General features: G+C 37.0%; 1 protein-coding gene across 5 annotated transcripts in view; it reads left to right on the forward strand.

The window, feature by feature from the left end:
• Positions 1 to 19651, forward strand: part of Arhgap24 (Rho GTPase activating protein 24) — a 449827-nt gene extending 430176 nt beyond the window's left edge. For 4 of the 5 annotated variants that reach the window (XM_013020201.1, XM_013020202.1, XM_013020205.1 and 1 more), the window contains 4 exons: positions 565 to 638; positions 3349 to 3470; positions 11725 to 12799; positions 18597 to 19651. In XM_013020201.1, coding sequence (XP_012875655.1) covers positions 565 to 638; positions 3349 to 3470; positions 11725 to 12799; positions 18597 to 18840 — 1515 coding nt within the window. In that variant the 3' untranslated portion in view covers positions 18841 to 19651. The remainder of the gene's footprint in view (positions 1 to 564; positions 639 to 3348; positions 3471 to 11724; positions 12800 to 18596) is intronic. The other variant, XM_013020204.1, reaches the window with a different exon arrangement.
• The last annotated feature ends 3498 nt before the right edge of the window (positions 19652 to 23149 follow it).

The following is a 23149-nucleotide window of genomic DNA, read 5'->3' on the forward strand; positions in this document are numbered from 1 at the left end:
GCTGAAAATTGGAAGGATTCTCACTACAGTGAAGGCTAACATTTTTATCCAAATGATAGTACTTCAAATGAAGTTATGTTCTATTTCAGTCAACTGAGAAAACAATGTTAAAATGGCAAAAAAGAGTTTCACTTAAATCTAGTACAACAGCACTAGTACAGCACAGCTCTATAGCAGAAGGCATATGCTATGTAAAGTGAAGGCAGAAATGCTAGACAGTTTCATCTTTGTACCAAGATAACTAGGATAGTTATACCGATACAAACTAGGATAGCTTCACCAATAAATAATAGAATCTGTAACCAATACAAATGTAGTCTAGCGGTTACAGAACATCATTGTGCAACATGTCACTATGCTTAGTTAAAATACTTGTACATCTTTGAAAAGTATTCCCAAAACACACACTGTGACAGTGGAACATTGACAGGACAGAAACTTTCACTGCTGACATGTAAAACTGAAAAATGAAAGAATGAAACCCACATGGCTATTTTCCATTTTCTTATTTTCAAGGCTAACGCATAGAATGGTAAGAATTATTCTCTCCTTCTTCATACTCAGGGTGTGATGGAATTAGCCAAGCAAGTGAAGAGTTTGCCAGTGGTTAATTACAACCTCCTCAAGTATATTTGCAGGTAAGAACTTTCTTTTTTTTTTTTTAGGTAAGAACTTTCTAAAAGACAAGATTCAGCAAGACATGGCTGTATTTTGTTGAATAACAATTTATGCTGAACAATGAATAAACTCGTTGAACCACTCCGAGTTTGTGTAGTCTCTGCTACACAGAGGTTTATGTAGTAGAGGTTTGACAGAGTGATCTCAAAGATTTCTTTGAGTACTAAAATTGCTTGATTTTGTTATTTGATCTTCCTTGCCTCCACATATTAAAGATATATTGCTTTGAATTCCCATCAAAGTCGTTTGCACCTTGTCAGCTGGGTTTATTGTTAAGAAAAGGAACACGTTTGTGTTGGTGTGAGAAACATATGTATAGGGTGTATCTATTACCAACTGCCCTGTGTCTCTAGGCAATGTCCTTACCCTTTCTGAATTTCAGGGTCCTAATAGACAAGATGCTAGTGAAAACATCGTTCACAAAGCTGAGAAACAGACACTGTGGATTTTATTGTTAATGTCATTGTATAGGAATTCTAAAACTTTCCACGGTAACTTTTTCTTTTTTTTCTTTCTTTATTTATTTTTTTTATTTTTTGGGTCCGGTTGTGGAGCCTGAACTCTGGGCCTGGGTGCTGTCCCTCAGCTCTTCAGCTCAAGGCTAGCGCTCTACCACTTGAGCCATAGCGCCAATTCTGGCTTTTTTCTTTTTGCTTATGTGGTGCTGGGGAATCGAACCCAGGGCCTCAGGCATGCAAGGCAAGCACTCTACCACTGAGCAACCTTCCCAGCCCAACACGGTAACTTTTTCTAATGACTATTATGTTTAAAAGAAAATAAACTCTTAGGAATAGTTTCACTGGTGCAAATACTTGTGTAAGATTTCCATTCTAAGATTTTGGAATCAATTCAAGTTATGGTAGTGAGGAGAGAAAGGTTACAGTCTCTTAAGAGAAATAAAAAAGAAAAAAAATTGCTTAAGAACATTATTGAAGGATTTTAATCTGCCACAGAAGAAATACTTCTCTTGAAATATTGAAGCCGACTTTCTATGTTAAAGTACTTCAAATAAGAAGTGATGGTTTGAATTTGTGCCTTTAGGTTTTGCATTAGGCTAACCATATGAAAATAGGCACCTTTATAAAATCACAATTCTATAGATACGAGTACAGACTCTGGAGTCACACTACCTGGGTTCAAATCTCAGGTCTGCCATCTAATCTACACCTTTGGCAAACCTGACACTGTATGACTTTCCTTGATGAAATGGAGGTAATAGTAGTATCAATGTCATACACCTATTTTGAGAATTCAATCAGCCTAGCACCATGATTGAATTATATGAGTGCAATGTAAACATGTTATTTTATTTTTTATTATTTGCTACTTTATCTCATTAATATATCAGTAAACCATGAAATAATAGGAATTTTTGTAGAAATGAAGAGCAGATGGGAAATGCAAAAAGGCTGAAAGATTGCAACAGTATTTCCTTCTGTCTGGGGAAAGAGTAATTTCATGTCTTTTACTCTTTAGCACCTAATGAAATGAAATAATTGGAGCTCACAAATTTTCATATCAGTAGGGCCGATGTTTTTATTTCTACAATACTTGATCTATGTTTTAATAGACCATAAATTTGAATCTCATAAATCCCTCCACAAAGAGTGTGAGTCTTGCTTTTTATAATAAGATTTTAGAGCCAGACACCATGGTTCATGCCTTTAATCCCAGTTACTTAACTGAGATTGGGAGGAGAATGGGTTGAAACCAGATAAGGCAAAAAGATCACAAGATGCCATCACTACATAGAAAGCTGTGTGTGCTCTTGTGTTCCTGTAATCCCAACTAATGCAGGAGTGTAAATAGGACTGTAGTCTAATCCAGCCTGAGTAGCAAATGTGTAACTCAAAAATAACCACAACAGAAAGGAATGGAGGCATAGCTCAAGCGCTTAGCACGTGGGAGGCCCCTAGTACCACCAAAAATTAAATACATTTTTAAAAACCATATTTCACCAGATAGTCTTTTATATGGTTCACTGAAATAATGATAATATAATTATAATACTTTGTTAAGGGATTGGAAACTATGTTAATCAGCTTCCTATTACTGTAACAAAATACTTGTAAAAATCAACATGAAGAGGGGAAAGGTACATTTTGGATGAGTTTCTGTGTCTGTTTCATAATTGAATGGCCCTGTCACTTTGAGTCTATGGTGAGGCCATGTATCACAGTGGGATCACATGGGTAAACGATTCACATCATGGGCTGTTATGAAAGATCCCAGCCCAGATCCTTCAAGAACACATCCCCATTGAATGAACAAATAAATCCTCCCACAAGGCTCCACTTACTAAAGGTTCTATCACATTCTAATAGTTACACCAAACTTAACACATAAATCTTGGATGCACATGTATCTTAAGATATAGACAAGTGAATGTACAATGTAACTATCTAGTGCACTTTAGCATTACACAAACAGACATGTTCTTTTAATGACAGATGAAAGAGACCAAACCAGAATAGATATCTGATTTAGTCCTTAAAATTTGAATCTTCATAATTTAAAACATAATTTCTTTGCATTTAAAACAGAGCCATTGGAGTTCCCAAATGGTTTTACATGCAATGCTATTCAGTTTGTAGATTTCCTAGTGATACGTTTTCTTCCACTGAGAAGTTGAATCTCACTGTGTTCCACTCATATCGTTACAACCAATAGGTTCTTGGATGAAGTACAGTCCTATTCAGGCATTAACAAAATGAGTGCACAGAACTTGGCAACTGTCTTCGGTCCTAATATCTTACGCCCCAAGGTGGAAGATCCACTGACCATCATGGAGGGTAAGTGAATAATGACCTTTCACCCTCATTGACCGAGGAAACAACTGTCTCTTAGCTGGCTAGATTCTATTCTCATCTAAGCAAACATATGAATCCAGGATTTTTCTCCATTTGTTGATTTTGCTTATTCTCTAAACCTTACCTTTTGAGAGTTAGTCATATTCTTTCAAGTAAACATAATATCATAAATAGATTCCCTAATCTCCACAGTGAACAAATGGAACACCTCTGCATATTTTTGGTTGTTTTTATTTTTTATTTTTTGTCAGTTGTGGGGCTTGAACTCTGGCCCTGGATGCTGTCCTGAACTTTTAAGCTCAAGGCTAGCGCTCTACCGCAGAACCACTTCTGGTTTTCTGGTAGTTAATTGGAGCTAAGACTTTCATGGATTTTCCTACCCTGGCTAGCTTTGAACCGTGATCCTCAGATCTTAGTTTCCTGAGTAGCTAGGATTACAGGGTGAGCCACTGGTACCTGACTTCTGAATGTTTTTAATTATATTTTACGCTTTGAAGCTATTTATTTTTTTCTAATTAACACATCAGAAATTTCCTAGATTCTATAATTGGTGGTGGTAGCAGAATTTAATCTTAAACATATCTTTTAAACTATTGCTTCATTCAATAAATATTCATTAAGCACCTTGTTCTACCACGAGCCTGGAAATGCTAAACATTAAATAAAGTTTTCCCGTTAGAGTTGGGAGAGTGGGAGAGAATGATGAAAGAGGGGATGTTGCTCAAGATGCATTACACTCATAAATTGACATGTTGAGTTGAAGTCCCTTTGTACCACGACTTAAAGAAAAATGTAAAAATAAATGAAATTTAAAAATAATTAAATAATACCAAGGTAGACTAAAAAATAAACTTATAGTCTAGTTGGAATCTTTAACATGTAAACATTTAATTACAGTATTATGTACATAATGTGTCAAAGGCTGTGGCAGTAAAAAGAAAAGTATGGTGATCTTTCTCCTAGATGTCACGGAAAGCTTCACAAATGAAAATATGTTGAAATAATCACTCTGCCAGGGCACAGATAAGAAGCATGTGTTCGCATATTTGGGCCACTCTTACAGAACATCAAAGACTAGTTGTCTTATAAATAACAGCAAGTTATTTCTCAGACTTCGCCAGGCTGGAGGGACCACTATCAAGACAGTTTGGGTGTCTTCTGAGGACCCATTCTTTGTTTCATTGGCAGCTGTTTTCTCACTGTGTCCTCACATTACGGAAGTGAGGGAGCTCACAGAAGCACCCTTCAGAAAGGCATTAATCTAATAGTGCTCATTCCATCCTCATGATCTATTCTTCTCCCTACTTCTAAACAGCATTTGCATTCAGGGAAACATTATGTACATGTAGTCTTTTTTTTGGGGGGGGGGATCGGTCATGGGGCCTGAACTCTGGGCCTGGGCGCTGTCCCTCGGCTCTTCAGCTCAAGGCTAGCGCTCTACCACTTGAGCCACAGCGCCACTTCTGACTTTTTTCCTTTTTGCTTATGTGGTGCTGAGGAATCGAACCCAGGGCCTCAGGCATGCAAGGCAAGCGCTCTACCACTGAGCCACCTTCCCAGCCCATACATGTAGTCTTTAACAATAAGAGCAACCACAGTGTATCTGAATAAGACATTTGGCAATTGTATCAGAGCATAGGAAGAAGGTAAGAAAATATCAAAAGACCTCATATTATTCTTAAAGTCTTATTCACCATTCTGCATGCGGGAATATTTGATCAGTATTAACTCAAAAGTGTTATAACAATTTTTCTTTTAGAAATATAGAACTAGCAAATCTTGGGAGTAGCTGTGGGAAACCAAGTAGGAATCAACTTAACAGTAGACATTAGCTCTCTTTTTTTGAGTTCCAAGATTAGATTTGTATTTATCTTCACACTGCTTAATCATTTAGCCCCAACTGATGTATAAAGCTTTTTAATCCAAGTAAATTATTCTGAGGGCTAAAATAACTTGCCACACAATGATAATATGGTACACTATGCTAGTTTGATTAAGAGTAAATTTAATCTACATAAAGCTTAGTATGCTAGCACGTGTTTTTATTGTAATTTTAACAACCTGCATGATAAATAAGACTTAAGTATTTATGAATTCATAGTATTTTTTTCTCATTTTGGTAGATGTTTAAAATGAATTGACTCCTCATTCTTGGTTTTTCTATACTGTTTACAGTCAACTGCTATGAATTCTAATGCAAAAACATGGAAATTTTGCTTTAGTAATTATTTAAATATCTTATTTTTAAAATTTGCACTTTATAAAGGTCAAATCATTTCAAAAAGGTTTGATAGTTTTGACTTCATTAAGTTGACTTTTTTTTCAAAATATTCTTGCAATCAAAAGAAGAATGAGCCAGAAGTATGGAGAATGTATGTTTAAGGTGCATGTTTAACTAAATAAGTTTTTTCAAGTATATATAACATAAGGTCATCAGACCAAGGAATAAATGGATAAGGTTTTTGAAGGAGACAATCATTCAAGACAGCCAATTGCAAATGACACAGGGAGTGTTGCTCAGAATTTATACTGAAAACACCAAGTTTACCTGGTAGAAAAGAAAATGTTAGAGTCATTTAAAAACTGGACACATTTTATGAAATATAGGCTGATGATTATTTCCAGCAGAACACCATTTAAATATTTACCTGAGAGGAAGAAAACATATGTTCACTCAGGATTTATAACCAAATGTTCACACCAAACTGGGACAGTGGCTCATGCCTGTAGTATTACACAAGAAGCAAAGATTGGGAGGATTGAGGTTAAAGGCCAGCCTAAGGGAGGGAAAAATTTGTTAAGCTCCATTTCAACCAATAAAAACCTGTGCAATAGTGGACATGCATCATCCCAGCTACTGGAGTAATATAAATAGAAGAATCATGGTCCAGGCAAAAAGCGAAATCTCATTCAAATAACAGTGAAAATAAAACATTCTAGAGACATGGCTTTAAGCTAATGCATAAATAAAAATTGGGGGCACATCTATACTGTGTAAAACAATGAAAACTATTGAACTACTGATAGACACAATAATATAGATAAAAACAAAAAAATATTAGGGTAAGGGAAGAATGCATAAGCACAAAAAATTACACACCTCACCACATAATTACATTTATATGAACTTCTAGAAAAGGCCAACTATAGTCAAAGAAATTACATTAATGGTTTCCATGCAGAGGGAGTAAAGATAAGAAGTTACCTACAAAGGGATGCTGACGTCTTCACTGGATGGCTTTCTAGACTATATATACTTACCAAAACTTATTAGATGTCTTCATTTTATATTCATAAGATGCTGTCCATTTATTATTAGATATAATGCATAGAATATTGCCTCTACATAATAGCACATAGTTATCTTTAAAAGTAAATAAAATTGGTAGCCAATGCTCATAAAGAACAGTGCCTATGGCATTTTAATTCAACCTGTGCAAAAGGATATGAGCCAGGAGGGGATTTCGGGATTATGTAGCCCACAAGGGCCCCAGAATCTGCTCAGCCCCTGCATAATGGGCTAATGATTATAGCCTTGCTGACCTCGTTATTTGGGTTTAATGGTCTTCATTAACAGTCCAAGAGAGAAAATGACAGAGAGAAAGGAGGAAAAAGGGATAGTGCACATTTTGGTACACACACATCATTATTCGTACCAACCTAGTCTGTCCTTAATGGCCATGAAATCCCTCTGCAGAGAACTGTTGCCATTTGTCACCCTAGAGACTGGATGAAAGCGAAGTTTCCTAGCACACAAGAGAGTTCTAAATCTTTTGGGCCTTGGCACTCACTCCATAATTGTGGCAGAAACACTTTGTCAGACTGTTCACAAACTCATCAAGAAGACTTTGGGAATGTCACTGCTCCATTACTTAAATGTCTCACCAAGTTAATAGCTGTGATGGAAAGCAGCTATGCTTAGATGTTAATTTTCCAGGATGGATGGGAAGAAGGATAATTTTTCCTAAATACTGGACAGAGTCATATATAATGGAAACTTCACATCCTTAGAAGTGTCTGTTACATGAGAAAAGACTGCCTTTCATTGAGAACAGTGTAGATGACCATTTTAAGAGCTCTAAAACCTTTTCCTCAGATTCGTTGTATTGAAAATATGATGAAAAATTAAGAGAGTGCTGAAAGATAGATCTATAATGTAACTCATTTCATTGTCTTTTTTCCCCTGTAACTATGATAATTGGAGATTGAATAGATGGTTGCTTTATTATTTAGTTCCTATTTAGAATAGCCTTGAGTCCACTTACTGGTGGGTATAGTTGAAAATGCTAACAGCTAGAGTATAGAAGGAAAATGCATCATTTGTAATAAAAAATGCTGAGTATTAAACTTTACCTTGGTTACTTATCCATTTATGACCTTGAGCAAACAGGTTAACCTTTCTGAACTTCAGTTTTCTCATATAAAAAATGTTGTGCCCTATCTCAGAAACATTTAAGAAACTTAATTTGCAACTATACATGTGAAATACTCCAGTCTACCACAGCATCTTTCAAACTAACACACAGGCATTATCTAGAGATTTTGTGGAATTGCAAATTCTGACCTAAAGGTCTGGAGGCAGGTACTGAAATTGTGATGCTCCCAGAAGATGCCAGAGTTTCTGTATTATTACTGACATAACCAATATCGAAGCTTGGCAGAAACATAAACATCTCACGTCCCACTTGAATTGGAATTTGCCTTTTAATAAGCTCTCAAGTAATTTGTGTTATCATTCAAATTTGCACAACATTGGTTTAGGAGCAGCTCTGACACACTGAAGATACTCAACACAGAAAGCTCATGTGAGATATGGATGACTTCATATTTTTCCTCTTTACTATTTGAATTTGAACTCTCCTGCTGGAGTATGACTGTATGCTAAAACTTTACTCTAGGTCAGGCAACAGATCTGACAGCCCCAGCAGCTGGGTACCCGCACTGTCAAGAATCCCTTTACCAACCTGATATTTCAGGTGTGTTATACACAGACCATATTCACTAACTAAAACTTAAGAAATTTCCTTGTGTTTATGTATCAGAGACTACCCTTAAGAGTTCTTGTCAACATGATATGAACACACAGCAAACTGATTCAGTTCAAGGTAAAGCAACACGGGGTGTGTGCAGTTCACCACTCTGTTTACTGTGGATGCATGACTGAATCAATGCTAAGAGGCTCAGAGGTTTGGGAACACCCAACTTTGGAAACTAGTCTAGAACATGAATTGTCCCAGGTAGGTTTAGAAGACAGCAGCCCAGGTTCTACATGAAAGAGAAACCTCAGCTGATTTTTTTAATGACTCTTTTGAGGGTTTTTGTTTGTTTGTTTGTTAGTTGTGGGGCTTGGATGCTATTTCCTCAGCTATTCGGCTCAAAAGTAGTGTTCTACCACTTGAGCCACAGGGCCACTTCAGGTTTTCTGGTGGCTTATTGGAGATCAGAGTCTCACGGACTTTCCTGCCCGGGCTGGCTTTGAACTGTGATCCTCAGATCCTCAGGTCTGAGAAGGTAGGATTACAGGCGTGAGCCACCATTGCCCAGCTAAATGATTGTTCTAAATAAAAGATTAACTTTTTCTAAATTATTTTTATTGTCTCCAATTAAGATATCACTTTTTAAATGATGACTTTATAATCATCTCCAATTAAGACATGACTTTTTAAATCATGACTTTATAATGAGAAGTAAAAATATGAGGATCAACTAGAACCATAGCATGGTAGTATCTTCTGTTTAAGAGAATTCTTTTTTTTTTTCCTTAAAGGGCTTCTTTTTCATTACGATTTTCTGAACCTTTTATAGTGCTTTTAGAACTGGCTTGGCAGTGACAAATCCTCTTGTATATGGATGCGTGTACTTGAGAATTGCCTTCATTTCTCCTTTCTATTTGAAATTTTGAAACTTCCTTTGCATTTCTTTCTAGTTTCAGTGGCTTCCAATGAGCTATCAGCTGCTCATGTTAACGAGGGTCTCTTATATAGGAATTATTTCTCTTGATTCTGTCGAGTTTCTGTTTTCCTCATAAAACAATTTAACTATTATGTGTGAGATGTGGATCTTCAAGTGTACTGTGCCTGGAATTTGTTGAATTTTCTGGATATGTTTGTGTATATTTGGGGGAAAAGAGTTGGGGAGAAGTTTTCAGTCATTGTTTCTTGAATTTTTTTTTCTATTCACTGCTCTTTCTTTTCTCCTTTGGGAACACCACACACACACACACACACACACACACACACACACACACACATCTTGGTTTTATACCTATGTTTCACAGGTTTCTGAGGTGCCATTCATTTTTCTTTATTCTTTTTGTTTGTTTTCAGACTCAAGAGTATCAATGTCATATCTGAAGTATCCTGATTCTATCTTCTGCCTATTTAAATATCCTCATGGGTGCCCTGTACTCTTTTTCATCTCCATTTTTGTACTTTCAACTCTAGACCATATATTTGATTCTTATTTATGTTTTGTATATTTTTCATTATATTTCTTATTTTGAAAGACATTATTCTCACTTTCTTTTGATTCCCTAGATTGGTTTCCTTTAGTTTTACGGACACATTAAATAGCTGATTAGAAGCCTTTATCCATTCAATACCATGTCTATAGTCCCTTAGAGATAGTTCTTTTTCTTCTTTCCTAAGTGTGAACCATCCTTTGTATGTCTCCTAATTTTTTGTTGAAAATTGTGCTTTATAATAATATGTGAGATCCCTGGATATCAAGTTCTCCTATCATTGGGGTTCACTATTGTTTCTATGTGTTGGTGTTTCATGTCTAATTCTGTAAAGTCTATCTTTTCGGTTATGTATGACCATTTACATCTCTGCTTAGTTTCCTGATGATAGCTGATGATAAAATGGAAATTTTGTTAAATTCTTAGGGTCAATAAGTTTCTCTGAATCAACCAGAGGGTTCTATGTGCATGTTGAGCCAAGTCAAGATTCAGCCAGGCAGTTTGTAACTTACTATCAACCTTTAAGGTCAGTCCAAATTGAAAATGTAGGGACTACAGTATTTTCACAATAAAAAAAAAAGAAAATGTAGGGACTTTTCAATTCTTTCCTGAAAATACATATTTTCCAAGTGGACCTGAAGCCTTCAGAGCATCATTTAAATCCCCCTATGGAAATCCTGTTCTCCAGATTTTGTTTTTAAGCTTTTTTCTCACTTGGTTGTCTCAATTATGATCAATTGGCCAAGCAGCTGAGACATTCAAGAAAATATCTTTTGCTCTTGCCCCTAGAAAAATGGTTATTCAGTCATGGTAAGTTCCTCATCAGACCAAATAAAGACTAGCCTGTAAGTAAAGATTTCCAAGGAACTACAAGAGTGGTGAAATAATGACCATTCTCTAGAATAGGGCTTTGAAAGGGTCCCAGTCCTGATCTGCCTATTGCAGTAGCTGTCAACCTGCTAGTTTCAATGTGTCTATGAGCTGTTGCTTTTCAAGCTATAAAGACTGAGAGGGAAAGTTGGGCATACAGCAATTTTAAACACCACAAAGTGTGTGGTTCTTATTGAGAATCAGCCTATTTGCTTGGATAAATATTCTCCAGATTGCTTCAATCATTTCATGTCCAGAATTCTTCAAAGTTTTTATTCTGATATGATTCTAAAAGGTTTGATTCTAGATTTTTTTGAGATCTTTATTTGATACTCTTTCAGTCCATGACACTTACAAAGTCCCAAGGCTTTAGAATAGCAAACAAAAGTTTATCATGCTTACCTAGAAAGACATGCCATGTAGCTACTATGATTACGTAGGGTCCTATTTGAAGATACAACTGTAGTAATAGTGATGCTTTGAGGCAGTTGTTGGATAAAAGATCAAGAAAGTGTTCCCATAATCAAATGTCACACTTGCAAGAAAGGTTGTGTAATGATTAAAAGCCCAATCTATAAAATTAGATTAGTCTGACTTTAAGTCCAAAATCTGATCTTTAGTAACTTGATGGTCATAGCCAAGTTACATAGCCAATAAAATATGGTGATAATAGCAGCATTTATTCATGTATTCCTTTTAAAACTCCAACTAAAACTACACAAATAAAATTCTTGGAACAATTCATGGCATAGAGCCAATGCTCAAGAAAATTTAGTTATTACCATTAGAATTATTAGGAATAGAGTTTAGCACTCTTCATAGTAACGGTGAATTTCTCCTAAATTCAAAAACAGCAATAATGAAAACCATCTCATTCACACTACTTTATTTCCTTTGTAATTCCAGGTACTGTGGTGGTGCAGCAATTGATGTCAGTGATGATTAGTAAACATGATTGCCTTTTTCCTAAGGATTCAGAGCTTCAAAGCAAGCCCCAGGATGGAATAAGTAACAATAATGAAATTCAAAAGAAAGCCACCATGAATCAGATGCAGAACAAGGAGAACAACAACACTAAAGATAGCCCTGGCAGGCAGTGCTCTTGGGACAAGTCTGAGTCTCCCCAGAGAGGCAGTGTGGATGAAGGATCCCCCACAGCTTTGTCAGGCAGCAAAACCAACAGCCCAAGGAACAGCGTCCACAAGTTAGATGTCTCCAGGAGCCCCCCTCTCATGGTGAAAAAGAACCCAGCCTTCAATAAGGGTAGCGGAATCGTCACCAACGGGTCTTTCAGCAGCAGTAATGCAGAAGGTCTGGAGAAAGCACAAACCACCCCGAATGGGAGCTTACAGGCCAGAAGGAGCTCTTCGCTGAAAGGATCTGGTACCAAAATGGGCACCCACAGTGTCCAGAATGGGACAGTGCGCATGGGTATTTTGAACACTGACACGCTTGGAAACCCCGTGAATGGTCGTACCATGAGCTGGCTACCCAATGGCTATGTCACCTTGCGGGAGAATAAGCAGAAAGAGCAAGGTGGGGAGTCGGGCCAGCACCATAGACTGTCCACGTACGATAACGTCCACCAGCAATTCTCCATGGTGAACCTGGATGACAAACAGAGTGTGGACAGCGCCACCTGGTCCACCTCCTCCTGTGAAATCTCCCTCCCTGAGAATTCCAACTCCTGTCGCTCCTCCACCACCACCTGCCCTGAGCAAGACTTTTATGGGGGGAATTTCGAGGATCCTGTGTTAGATGGGCCTCCCCAGGACGACCTTTCTCACCCCGGGGACTATGAAAACAAAAGTGACCATAGGAGTGTGGGAGGTCGAAGTAGCCGTGCCACCAGCAGCAGTGACAACAGTGAGACATTTGTGGCTAACAACACGAGCAATCACAGTGCATTGCACAGTTTAGTTTCCAGCCTGAAACAAGAAATGACCAAACAGAAGATAGAGTATGAGTCCAGGATAAAGAGGTGAGGAAAATCTTGGGCTCCTAACAGGCAGCAGCCTCCTACGGTGGGACAGAATCTCACAAAGGGTTAAACATGCTTAGTCCAAGGTCAGAGAGACCTGAGTTGAAGTCCTCAGTTTACTGTTTGTGAGCTATGAAACTGGGCTTTTTAAAGATAGCATAATGTCTGTGAGCCTTGCTTCTTCCTAAGGGGATTTTTAAAAAATTTAATACAAGTTGTGTGTACCTTAAAAGTATATAATCTTGGCCTTGCCACAGGATAGGTACTCAAGAATATTATTGTCACGTGGTACAGGTGGCTTACACCGGTAATCCTAGCTAATCTGGAGACTGAGATCTAAGGATCCTGGTTTGAAGCTAGCTTAGACAGAAAAGTCCATGAGACTCTTATCTCCAATTAGCCATCAAAAAGCCAGATGTGGATCTGTAACTCAAGGGATAGACTATAGACTTGAGAGAAAAAGATAAGTAAGGACACAAGGCCCTGAGTTCAAACTCCAGTACACACTAATGTTATCATCAATTACTTTTCAATATGTGGGTCTTTACTAGAGAGCTGAAAGGAGAGGAGCTGTGAGATGAATGGAAAATAAGGAGTCTGCTCATTTTCAACAGCAAAGAAAGGACAAAGAGTAAAAAAATTAAGGCCCTAAACATTCATTTAAGTTCACAGAGGAGACAGGTTTAAGGTGACATCAGGCCTTGTGGGGTCTTTTCTAGTTGTTGTTGTTTTAAAAAATAACTTTATTGTTGTTTTAGAGGTGATCTACAGGAGGGGTGGTGTTAGCTTTATGTACAACAGGTATTTAGTACATTTCCTTTCACATAGTGTTCTCTGTTCCCTCATTCTTTCCCATTCCCTCCCTCCCCTTCCACCCATGAGTTGCATAGTTCATTTTCATCAGTGACCAATGCAGCCAGTGCGCTCCACTGCTGCGCTTTTTCTCCATTTTCCCCTCTCATAAATGTGCTCATGAATATTGTATATCAGGTAAAGAATATAGAATCATCAAAAAAGAAAAAAAAACAAATGGAGACAAAAGTCCTTTGTTTCCACTTTGTTTCAGAATATATAGTATTTTGCATACATATGAAGAGGTGCTTGAGTATTGCACCTTTGTGATGCTCTCCTAAGACTATCCTCTTTTGGTCTCACTGTTTGTAGGTATCTAGAATTCTATGTAATTTGTCCTATCTCACTAATTTGTCATATCCATCCACATATCCTGTATCTGTAAGTTCTCTCTCTCCTACTCTCTCTTACAGAGTTTTGGGTCTGATGTTGAGATCTTTGATCCACTTAAATGTTGGTGCATGGTGTTAAGCAAAGATCCACTTTTAGTTTTCTGCATATGGTTGCACAGTTTTCTCAACACCAATTGTTGAAGATGCTATGATTTTTCCACTGCATGTCTTTGGCTCCTTTGTCAAATATTAGATGACTGTACACACGTGGTTTTATTTCTGGGTCTTCTAATCTGTTCCACTGATTTTCAGGTCTATTTTTGTGCCAATACCAAGCTGTTTTGTTATTCTGGTTCTGTAGTAGAATTTGAAGTCTGTGTTCTGATACTACCTGCATTGCTTTTTTTTTTTTTTTTTTTGCCTCGGATTGCTTTGGCTATTTTAGGTCTTTTGTTGTTCCATATGAATTTTTGGATTTTCCCCCTATATTAGTAAATAATGTCATTGAGATTTTGATGGGGATTTCACTGAATTTGTATATCATTTTTGTCAGTGGCCATTTTCACAATATTGATTCTACCTATCCATGAACATGAAAGGTTTTGTTTTTTTTATTTCCTGGTGTCCCCTTTGGTTTCTTTATATTTTAATAGTTTTCACTATAAAAGATCTTTTTTGTTATCTTTGGTTAGGTTAATTCCTAGGTATTTTATTTTTATAAAGCTATTGCAAATGAGGTTGTTTTTATGATTTGCCTTTCTATTTGTGTATTGTTGGCATACAGAAAAGTTACTGATTTTTGTGGGTTAATTTTGTATGCTGCTACTCTACCAAAGTGGTTGATCAGCTCTAGGAGTTTGGGGATGGAGTTTTGGGGTCCATTAAGTTTAAGATTATGTCATCTGAGAACAGGGATAGTTAATTTCGTCCTTTGCTTTAATAATGTCCTTTTCTTGCCTTATCCTTCTGGCTCAGAATTCCAGAACTATATTGAGGAGGACTGGAGACAGTGGGCATCCTTGCCTTGTTCCTGATTTTAGTGGGAATAGTTTTAGTTTTTCCCCATTTAGCATGATGTTGGCTGTTGGTCTATCATACATAGTCTTTATTGTTTTAAGGAATGTTCCTTCTATTCCTAGTTTCTCCAAAGCTTTGTGTGTGTGTGTGTGTGTGTGTGTGTGTGTGTGTGTGTGTGTTTTAGGTCATGGGGCTTAAACTCTAGGCTTGGGTGTTGTCCCTAAACTCTTGAGCTCAAGGTGAACATTCCACCGCTTGAGCCACAGCGCCACTTCAGGTTTTCTAATGGTTTATTGGAGATAGGAGTCTCATGGACTTTCCTGCCTAGGCTGGCTTTGAACTATAATCCTCAGATCTCAACCTCCTGAGTACCTAGGATTACAATGTGAGCCACCGGCACCCGACTTCTCCAAAGCTTTTAAGTTGAGTGGATGTTGTATTTTGTTGAAGGCTTTTTCTGTATCTGTTGAGATGATCATGTGGTTCTTGTTCTTGGCTCTATTGATGTGGTGAATTACATTTGTTAATTTGCATATGTTAAACCAGCCTTGCATCTGTGGGATGAATCCTATTTGCTCAGAATATATGATATTTTGTTGTTTCTGGATTCTGTTGGCTATTATTTTATGAAGAAACTTTGCATCTGTGTACATCAGAAAAATTGGTCTGTAGTTCTCTTTTTTTGTTGGATCCTTATCTGATTTTTTTGGATAAATGGGATATTGGCTTCATAATATGAGTTTGGAATTGTTCCCTCTGCCTCTATTTCAAAATTCAGTGGTGAATCTATTTAGGCCTGGACTCTTCCTTGTTGAAAGACTTCTTATCACTTCTTCTATCTCATTGCATATTATTTTTTTTGTTTTGGTTTATATCTTCTTGGTTTAGTTTAGGCAGTTTGTATGTTTCTTAAAATTCATCTATTTCTAGGTTTTCCTCTTTTACTGAGGATAGGTTTTGAAAATAGTACTTTATAACCATTTGGATTTCTTGGATTTGCTGTTTCCTGTGGCGTCTCTGATCTTTTTTTTTTCAATTCAATGACATTTATTCAGTACATTCCCAATATTTTTATAAGTTTTTTATTGTGAAAATACTGTACAGAGGGGTTACAGTTACATGAGCAAGGTCATGAGTACATTTCTTATCAAGCATTATTGCCTCCTCCTTTGTTTTTCCCCTACCATCTCTTACCTCCCACCTCCACAACTACACTCTCCCCCCCAAATTGTAAAGTTCATTGTTATTTTCTTATTTGAATTTTCTCTCTTTTTTTCATTTATCTCCCATGTGGTCTATCAATTTTATTAATTTTTTAATCAAAAAACAGCCTTTGTTTCATTGATTTTATGTATAGCTTTTTTTGTTTCTATTTCATTTATTTCTGCCCTAATCTTTGCTATTTTTGTCTAGTAGTTTTAGATTTAATTTTTTCTTGTTTTTCTAGAAATTCTAATTGTATTATGTTGTTAACTGTTTTCTTTATATATGCTCTTAGGCCTATGATTTTCCCCTCAACACTGTTTTTGCTGTATCCCAGAGGTTTTGTTGTGATGTTTTCATTTTCATTGAATTGTAAGAGCTTTTTAGTTTTTTTCCTGAATTTCTTCTTTTACACAGGTGTTACTCAGTAGTGTGTTGCTCATTCTCCATGTATTTGAGTGATTTCTGCAGGATGTTTGGTTGTTGAGGACTAGTTTGATTCCACTGTGGTCAGATAGGATGCAAGGGATTATGCCTCTTGCTTTTGCTTAGATTCTTTGTGTGAACTATGATATGATCTATTTTGGAGAATGTTCCATGGGCTGCTGAGAAGAATGTGAATTGGGTGGTTGTTGAGTGGAATTCTCTGTAAGTGACTAGTCCATTTGGGTTATGGTGTCATTTAGTTTAGAGGCGTCTTTGCTTATCTTGTTTGGTTGACCTGTTCTTTGGTGAGAGCTGGATACTGAAATCTCCCCCTCTCATTGTGTTTCCATCTATCATGTTCTTTAAGTTTTTAAGTTTAAAATATTTAGGTGTGCCATTGTTTGGTGCATATTGACCACTGTGATTTCCTCTTCATGGATCACTCCCTTTATTACTATGTAATGACCTTCCCTGTCTCTTCATACTGATTTTAATGAAAAGTCTATTTTATCAGATATCAATATGGCTATTCCTGCCTTCTTGCAGGGTGCATTTGAGTGGACAATCTTTTTCCATCCCTTCACCTGGAGTTAGTTTTTATCTTGGACTATGAGATGCGTCTCTTGCATATTACTTCTGTTTACATCCCCAGCTTTTAGATTCCCAGAGTTTGAGGCAAATAGCAAGTACATACAGTTGTGTTAATGCATTGATGTGTTATATTTTTGAATATTTAACTTTTGGCTCCTTTCATCACTTTTTGTTCCAAATGGCTTTAGAGAGTGAAGAGTTTAATAACTCTGGGCAGCAATCAGAGGAGTACCAGGTTTTTATATGGCGCTGTGACTAGGTGGTTAAAATAATCGTCTCAGCGCTTAAAGAATAAGAAGTCATTGCTTGTTTTCATTGTAGTTGGCTACAAAGAAGGGTAGAAAAAGAATAATTTTTTCTAAAATGGAAAAATAATTGAGATTTTGACTTTTCAAATTGTCAGGAAAGTAGTTACATTTCAGAGAGCTACACCTACATTAGCCTTTCAAATGCCAGTAGTTGAATAAACTTGAATGAGCCCAGGTTCAAAGGAGGAGAAACTGGAAAAGTCAGACCTTACCAAATTAAATATCTTACAATAGACATTATAAAGATAATACTCTTTGTACTACATGTATATGTATGTGCGTATGTGAGTGTGTGCGTGTGTTTATAAGTCTTTGACCTTACTGGTTATGAAGAAAATTACATTCTTTTTTTAAAAAGTTTTCTTAAATTCTACAGTTACCCAAAAGAATTCAGCTATCAAATTATAAAGTTATAAAATCTTGACATCCTAACAAGATATTAACAGCTTGGAAAGCAGTGAGAATTGGTGTTGGCAGGGATGATCCCATGTTTATAAATGCTTAAATGCAGTGCTTGTTTAATACTTGTAATACTTTTATTTCTATTGCTGATGTAAGCTAGCTCCTGTTGGTACTTTTATATAAGGTGAAACTCCAAGAAAGTCCATTCTTAGAAATGGACTAAACCTAGCAATGACATTGTTGCTGTCAGTGTTTTTCCTTTGATACTTCAAACTTTATTAGATTTTCTCCATTGTAATTTCATTAAACTAAGTTTACATTTAACATCCTGGAAGCTTTCCAAGGCTGGGGAAGTTTCTGCCCTGTCTGTGCTGCATGACTGGAGTCTCTGTATCTCTCTGCTGAACTTCTTCCATTCTCTATTAACAACTAAACACAAGAAGTATCTGAGAGACTTTTACCTAAAAATGCCAGTAAGTTGTGTTCACAAAAAGTAACTTCATACTACAAAAGAAAACCTTTTCGGTTATTAGACTCTGCTTCAATGCTTTGAAATAGTTCATTCTAGATTCTTAAGCATTGCAAACATTAGGAAAATATTAGTGTCCTCAATGTTTTCAATTAATATAAATCATTTTATCTCTTACCCACTCCCATCTTTTGCAGCTTAGAACAGCGCAATTTGACTTTGGAAACAGAAATGATGAGCCTGCATGATGAACTGGATCAAGAAAGGAAAAAGTTCACGATGATAGAAATCAAAATGCGAAATGCTGAGCGAGCAAAAGAAGATGCTGAGAAAAGGAATGACATGCTCCAGAAGGAAATGGAGCAGTTTTTTTCCACATTTGGAGAGCTGACAGTGGAACCTAGGAGAACCGAGAGAGGAAACACGATATGGATCCAGTGAGCCTGCTTTCTCTGCCATCCCTGACAGCTCTAAGAAGGCCTCTAGGGATTTTGATGGGCACCCACTTGGGACCAGGTGGCTGGTCACCTGGCTGTACAGAATGCTAATTGGTCAAGGAGTATCATTTATAGACATTATCCATACCTGCAGTGTGTACCAAAGTTATTTCATCCCCCCCCCCATAATGCTACTGTCAAGTGTTACAACTGGATATGTGTATATAGAGTAGTTTTGAAAAAGTAAACTAAAAGTAAGAAGCATATCTCAAGAATTATTTTATTGCAAGTCTTGTATTTAAATGTTAAATCAATATGTTGTTGCAATTCAGCTTGCTTTCAAGCTTCACCCTTGAACTTAACATAAGCTATTTTTGGCATTGTGTTATCATCCGCTTATTTTATAGATCAATATTTTTTATTTCCCCTTTTTGCTGAGGAAATGAAGATAAGAAAAAAATATAAAGATATATATATATAAAGATATATATAAATGAGCTATTAAAATCAAAAGAATACTCTGTGGCTGTGCTGTTTGTGCCAATAGACCTTACGATGACCAAAAAGAGAAATGTAAATGTTTTATAAAATAGAGCAGAATCACCAGTATCTGTGTTACTTACTAGTCTTTAAGTTCTTCCTTGGCCACTTCTCAGTTTTGCTTTGTGGGAGGATTTGATATAGGAATGTTGAGTCTGTGTAAGAAAGTTTTCTTCTCAAGCCTATGTCTACCTTGCCAAATCTCCAGATGGGTTGTCTCCCCGGCAGGATGCATCATATATGGGTGAAAGTGATAAAGGGGATTGAACCAGCTATGCCTTGAGTTTCTCTGTCCTTGTGAATGACTCTCTGTGTTGACTGTTACTGGTGGTATTCTTTCCATTGTGTGTAAGTTGGCAAAGAATACTTGCTAAATGGCCACCTCTTTGCTCATTGAGACCTCTCCTCTCCACCCCAACAATGGTACTTTAAATGCCAGCAGTGCAATGGTACATTGTGCCCCTCTACTGAATTCTGTATACTATGTCACAGCTGTGGCAGCTGTAATCTTGGATTTTCTCTGCACCACAGCTAGCAAAGTTAAATTGCAGCAAGATGATGGAAAGGGACCAAGAAGAATAGGAGCAAAGCTTGGAATAAGCAACCCATTTTACTTCTAATTTTGATATCATCATGTTCTGTGTTGCAAACATACTCAGAAGAATTTCAGACATGAATATGTGAAGATATTTGACAAATATGTGAACATTAATAACATTAGCTTACTAGAAAGTCTAGGTTCTCTAGAGCTATTGTTTCAGGGAAGCTACTTTTTACATGTTAATAAAGCAGTAATTTTGAGGAGCCAGGCCAGAAATTCTCACACTAGAACAAACTCACAAGAGACAGAATCAGAAATTGACTACTTGTGTTTATGGGATCTGTGCTTTTGAAGATGGTATGTTTGTGCTTGTTTACTTATTTTCAAGGCTAGTCTTTATGGCACTCACCGATCACTGTCATGGTTTTGATTTTCTCTCCCTGCAGAGCAATCTTATGTGATCTCTTGCTTTCAACTAGTAGCAATAACTTGTTTATTTACAGTTCCTTTTTATCTTTCTTTTCAGTTACATAACCAGCTACTTGTAGCTGAATATTCTATAGAAAACTTAAACTTAAAATGGGTTGAATCAATCTTAATAACTCTTCCTCGTTATTTTTATATCTTTTTCCCATTTTGACCTTAGCTAATATTTTTTTAAAAACCTTCTAACTCATCTAATAAGCTATATGATGAATAACTCAGTTCAGATACCTGTGCTCACATTCTCTATAGTTTGCCAGCTATTATTGAACCTTCCACACACATTATTTCCCTATGTGAAGTTGTAATAATAAAAATTTTACACACAGTCTTTCTCATGAGGTGGCAAGGATTCGGCTGGGCCTAACTAGTATATAGGAAGGACTCTAAAAATGTCAACTTGTTCTTGCTTTTCTGTTTTCTTACTCAGTAGGTTGATCTATTCCATCCATCTTCACATTTTTAATCTGCTTTCTTTCATCAATTTTTTTCCTAATTAAAAAACTATACTGAGCCGGGCGCTGGTGGCTCACGCCTGTAATCCTAGCTACTCAGGAGGCTGAGATCTGAGGATCGTGGTTCAAAGCCAGCCCGGGCAGGAAAGACCGTGAGACTCCTATCTCCAATAAACCACCAGAAAACCGGAAGTGGCACTGTAACTGAAATGGTAGAGCGCTCGCCTTGAGCTGAAGAGCTGAGGGACAGCACCCAGGCCCAGAGTTCAAGCCCCACGACCGACAAAAAAAAAAAAAAAAAACTATACTGAGAAACTTCTGTGCTGGTATCTTCTCTCCGTTTTTCACTGTCTATTGGCTTCTTTTCCTAAATCAGCCATCTGGCTATGTGTTGTTCCAGGGCAGTCTTGCACTTTGTGTAAAAGCCTCCGACCTCTGCTTTCACTCTCATCTCCTGCCACTTCCTATGATACCTGCTTGGCTTCTTTTCTGCTTTCTTCTATCTGGCACGTTCTATCTCTTTTATTTAAAAAGATGTTATTAAATTTTTTTATTTAAAAAGTAAAAAGTGTTTTATCTTTGTTAGTTTATATTCATTGTACAAATGAGTTTCTTTGTGGTATTTCCATACATGAAGGTGCTTTGATCAAATTCACTGCCTCTTTTTTTGTTTTGCTGTTGTTGGGGGGCAGGGGGATTTTGTTGTTGTTCTGGTACTTGGGTTTGAACTCAGAGCTTAGGAACCTTTCCTGAGTTTTGTGGCTCAAGGCTAGTGCACTTGAGCTATAGCTCCACTTTGGGCAATTTTTCAATGCTTAATTGGAGATAAGAATCTCATGAATTTTCCTACCTGTGCTGACTTTGAACTATAATCCTCAGATTCGGCCTCCTGAGTAGCTAGGATTACAGATGTGTGTCACCAGTACCCAAGAATCCCCATTATTACTCTTTCTTATGCCATTCCCCACTTAGGAGACAGTAAAGGGGACAGAAAATATAACCCAAGTGCTTTATATATAGATTCATGAAACCTGGCGCAGTACTATTAGTGCTTCATGAAGTTTCAATCTCAAAGTGAAGGAAGTTGCTTTTGGTGTATGTGCCAGTACTTGGCCTGGGTACTGTCACTTAGCTTTTACACTCAAGGGTGATATACTACCACTGGAGCCACAGCTCCACTTCTAGCTTTTCTAACTAGAGATAAGAGTCTCATAGAGTTGCTCGAGCTGGCTTCAAACTGGGATCATCAGATTTCAGCCTCCTGTGTAACTCTGATTACAGGCATGAGCCACTGGTGCCCGGCCAAATTGACTTTTGCATTCCTAATCTTCATGCACCTCTTTCCTACATCTTCTTATTTCCTTACCAAATAAGAAACAGTTGGGAAAGAAGCATGGTAGAATGAAAATAGCAGGAAAACTAAGAGCCAGGCTGACCTGACTTAAACAAGGACAAGTCACAGCCCTGAACCTGTTTTCTCACATGGGAAAACTTGAAATAACTCCTAAAATGCAGAGATGCTGTTCTCCTTAACCAAAGAATGTACTAACCATCTCATGATAACTGGAGTTTCATAAGGAACAAGAATTGTATCTTCTTGATCTTAAATCCTTCCCTCATCCACATTTTACAACAAATACAGAGTTAATCATCCTCCTGCTATTCAAAGACTGATTTAGGAGGGATACTGCTAATTTCAGTTATTGATGGCAAAAACAATGACCTCTAGCTAATTGATTCCATATATATTATTAGTTCAACTAACAGCCCAGAACAGATCAACCATAATTTGACATTGGAAATGAGCAAGAATACATAGTAGGAACTTTTAAGAATCCATTTGTTACAACCTGTTCACACTTTTTAGAAGATATGTAGGTAATTAAAGTGACTCTCAATCACAAGCTTAAGAACTTATAATTGGATTTGCTTCCATAAGCTGGTTTTACTTAGCTTCTGTTGTCCAACTATATGGTTAGCCTTGCTTTGGAGAACATTCAAAACAGAATTGTCTATGACATCAAGGCAATGGGAACACAGATTTTTGTATATGTATTATGAAATTCCTAAAAACTTCAACTAGAATTTAAAATAAACTCACTTGTTTGCCCACTATATTGGGCCTCATTCAAAAAAGTAGAGCATTCACAGGAAAGTGTGTATTACAGATACATTTATGTGTTTTGGGAATTTAGGCGTGTCACCTGCTCCAATGCTCAGTGCTCCCTATTGAGCCAAGTTGCATCTTGACTCAAGCAGCTCCACACATGTGGGTCCTAACCCCAGCTCTGCAC

Source organism: Dipodomys ordii, unplaced genomic scaffold (genome assembly GCF_000151885.1).
Source record: "Dipodomys ordii isolate 6190 unplaced genomic scaffold, Dord_2.0 Scaffold49, whole genome shotgun sequence".
NCBI lineage: Eukaryota > Metazoa > Chordata > Mammalia > Rodentia > Heteromyidae > Dipodomys > Dipodomys ordii.